Source organism: Cicer arietinum, chromosome 5, assembly GCF_000331145.2.
Source record: "Cicer arietinum cultivar CDC Frontier isolate Library 1 chromosome 5, Cicar.CDCFrontier_v2.0, whole genome shotgun sequence".
Taxonomy (NCBI): Eukaryota; Viridiplantae; Streptophyta; class Magnoliopsida; order Fabales; family Fabaceae; genus Cicer; species Cicer arietinum.
Genome location: NC_021164.2, coordinates 61,049,648 through 61,053,479, shown reverse-complemented (window position 1 = coordinate 61,053,479; position 3,832 = coordinate 61,049,648). Strand labels below are relative to the sequence as shown.

The window sequence follows — 3,832 nt, the reverse complement described above, 5'->3', positions numbered from 1 at the left end:
GGGTCCACGTGTTTTGTCCATAATTTATCTCCTGGTTTGGAAACATTGTCAGCTCGGTCACTCAAGTGTGTCTTTCTCGGTTATCATCAGTCCCAAAAGGGCTATCGTTGTTATTCCCCCACACTACACCGCTACGTTACATCAGCCGATGTTACCTTTTTCGAGTCTGTACAATATTTTAAACCTACCCATATAGCTACTGAGCCTTATCAGGACATTACTCCCAAACCTCCTCAAGTAGTTATACCTCTCCCACCCACTCATATTCCTATCGAACTTGTCGAGTCTGCCCCTCAACCTCCTCGACCGTCAATGCTTACCCTCTGTTGTGTCTGTTCCTGTTCCCATTATAGACTCTCCTCCGACGCCACCTCCGAATCCGGCCCTGCCACCTGAGCCTGACCTTCCCATTGCTCTTCGTAAGGATATTCGCACCACCCGGAATCCATCTCCTCATTATATTGATTTGTGTTATCATCGTCTTTCTCCTTTACATTACACTTGCTTGTCCACCTTGTCTTCTGTTTCTATTCCTAAAACTACAAGTGAAGCATTATCCCACCCTGAATGGAGGCAAGCAATGCTTGATGAGATGTGTGCTCTACAAAGCAGTGGTACTTGGGAATTGGTTCCTTTACCTCGTGGGAAGTCGTTAGTCGGGTGACGTTGGCTTTATACAGTGAAGGTTGGTCCTGATGGTAAGATTGATCGATTTAAGGCTCGTTTGGTAGCCAAGGGATATACTCAGATTTTTGGGTTGGATTACAGCGACACGTTCTCACCTGTTGCCAAAATGGCATCTGTCAGACTGTTTTTCTCCATTGCAGCAATTCGACATTGGCCTCTCCATCAGCTCGACATTAAAAATGCCTTTTTGCACGGTGATCTTGAAGATGAAGTTTATATGGAGCAACCACTAGGGTTTGTTGCTCAGGGGGAGTCTTCCAATATGGTTTGTCGGCTACACAGGTCCCTTTATGGTCTTAAACAGTCTCCTAGAGCTTGGTTTGGCAGATTCAGCTCGGTAGTAAAAGAGTTTGGTATGATCCGTAGTGAAGCCGATCACTCTGTATTTTATCACCACTCAGCCCAATGGTGCATCTATCTTATTGTTTACGTGGATGACATTGTTATAATTGGAAGTGATCAACAAGGAATACTCCAGTTAAAACAACATCTCTCAAATAAATTTCAGACTAAAGATCTTGGTAAACTCCGTTATTTTTTGGGTATTGAAATAGCCCAATCCAAAGATGGCCTTGTAATTTCACAAAGAAAATATGCTATGGACATTCTTGAAGAAACAAGCCTATTAAATGTCAAGTCAGTTGATACTCCTATGGATCCAAATGTCAAACTCCTACCCAATCAGGGGGAGCCTCTATCAGATTCAGGAAGATATAGGAGATTGGTTGGAAAATTAAACTATCTCACAGTCACTCGTCCTGACATTTCCTTTGCTGTCAGTGTGTAAGTCAGTTCTTAAATTCTCCTTGCCAAGAATATATGGATGTTGTAATTCGGATTCTTAAATACATCAAAAGTGCACCTGGAAAAGGCCTCATTTATGAAGATAGAGGACATACTCAGATAATTGGCTACTCAGATGCCGATTGGGCAGGCTCACCCATAGATAGACGATCAACTTCCGGGTATTGTGTACTTGTTGGAGGAAATTTAATATCTTCGAAGAGTAAGAAACAAAATGTTGTTGCAAGATCCAGCGCTGAGGCAGAATACAGGGTCATGACACTAGTAACATGTGAACTCATCTGGTTGAAACAGTTACTGAAAGAACTTCAATTTGAAGAGGCCAGCACAATGACACTAATATGTGATAATCAAGCTGCATTGCACATTGCCTCAAATCCTGTTTTTCATGAGAGGACCAAGCATATTGAGATTGACTGTCATTTTGTTAGAGAAAAGATCGAATCGGGTGACATTATCACTAGCTTTGTCAATTCCAATGATCAGTTAGCAGATGTGTTTACAAAGGCATTGCGAGGTCCTAGAATTAGTTATATATGTAACAAGCTAGGTGCATTTGATTTATATGCTCCAGCTTGAGGGGGAGTGTTAAATATTATAATGTAAATATTATATATATAGTAGATGAGCTGTAAGTATTCTGGTTCGTTAGTATTACTGTAAATTAGGGTTGTTTAATACCCTTTGTCTATATAAAGAAATTCCGCTGTGTAGTTGAAACACACGGGTTATTCACAATATGTCTCTCAATACTCTTTATATTCAACAAATTCAAAGTCACGTATCCTAAGTTATGTGCCAAACATCCTTTTTCTTTCAGTAAAGGAGAACTGTTTCTTCAAAATGATTACGGAACTAATAAATACAATATTGTATTTCGTAAATTTTTTGGAATATTTCTACCTTGCATTTTTTGCAATTATATTTTAAATGTGTACCAATGTATGTAAAATTAGATCAATAATAATATTGCATGTTTTCACAATAGCTGAAGCCAACTTATGAAATGTCGATATGTTCATTATAATTAAGAAACTGCATTTCATGTTAATATAATATTTTTACAGTCATAACCGTTATTATCATATAAATTTTAGAATTTGCATTATACATCTGCCTTTTTATTCTATATTTGTGCTTCATAAATCTTGCATGATGCGTTGAGATTGAACATAACAACCATTATTTATTTTGAAAGTGTTTTATTTCATTTCAAGACCACGCCAGTTCTACATATAGAAACATATTCAGGATGCCAAGGTGGTTTTCTCACAACCATCGTGCACACAGGCCAAGACATCTCTATAGTCCCTGGAAATGGTAAAAGAGTCATAGACCTTTCCATCACTACTTTTCTTGTACTCAAACAAGAGATATGAGTGATTGAATGCTGTCAGTTTGCCAAAACCATAGTCTCTGTCCTTGTAAAGACTCCAAACAGGGGGTGCTGTGGTGAAGTCTGACAAGTGACTTCCCCCTCCGCCAACAACAATATGAATTGTTCCATTCACAGTACCAGAGTAATGAGTTTTTTCCTTATTTACACATTGGTTCTGCAATATATACACATCAATAATTAGAAATGGATATGGATGCATTTACAATGAAGAAAACTACTACAATAATGAAGTATTTACCTGATAAATTGGGCATACTCTTTCGTAGTTATGGACGTGACCATAAAATGCAATGTCTACTTTGTACTTCTGCCAGAGCCCCTGCAAACTTTCCCTTCCCATGGGCTCCTCAAATGAGCCTTCCATGGCATACCAAGAATTAGATGAGTAACCAAGGGGGCGATGTGCTGAAAAGATTAACCATGGTTGTTGTTTTCTATCTACTGTTGAAAGGCAGTGCTCAATGAATTTGTACTGTTCTGATCCTTCTCTCCAGTCATGCTCACTGTCTGCTATACAGAAACGAAACATGCCATAATCTGTTTTATACCTGCATATTTTTCATTTTCATCATTCATTTGGGATCGAAAAATAGTACATCCTAATTGTTACTGGTGAAATTACAAAAGTAGATGAAAGAGGTTTTGTTTATTTTTCACTTGCAGAAACTAGAAACTGCACCATGAACTGTAAGGATAAATTGAAGCTCTATCTTTTTCGGATGTCATGAAGTCATAAAAAGAATGTATAGGTAACAATTGGTCAGGATTATATCCACTATCTTGGACAAAGGGGCAACAATTGGTCAGGATTATATCCACTATCTAGGACCAAGTGGCGAAAAATCCAATTTAGAGACGAAAATCTGATTTACTAAAGCTAAACATGTCATAGTTTGCATTTAGATTAATATAACTTACCAGAATTTGGCTCTATTCTCAGCA

The 3,832-nt window shown here is 38.3% G+C and overlaps 1 protein-coding gene across 1 annotated transcript in view; it reads right to left on the bottom strand.

Annotated features, from left to right (window-relative positions):
* Positions 1-2,657: 2,657 nt before the first annotated feature.
* LOC101505555 (nucleotide pyrophosphatase/phosphodiesterase) overlaps positions 2,658-3,832 on the bottom strand; it is a 6,916-nt gene continuing 5,741 nt past the window's right edge. Inside the window, exons 11-13 of the mRNA XM_012715924.3 lie at positions 3,809-3,830; positions 3,129-3,438; positions 2,658-3,044 (exon numbers count right to left, since the gene is read on the bottom strand). Of these exons, the coding sequence (XP_012571378.1) occupies positions 2,739-3,044; positions 3,129-3,438; positions 3,809-3,830 (638 nt within the window). The 3' untranslated portion in view covers positions 2,658-2,738. The remainder of the gene's footprint in view (positions 3,045-3,128; positions 3,439-3,808; positions 3,831-3,832) is intronic.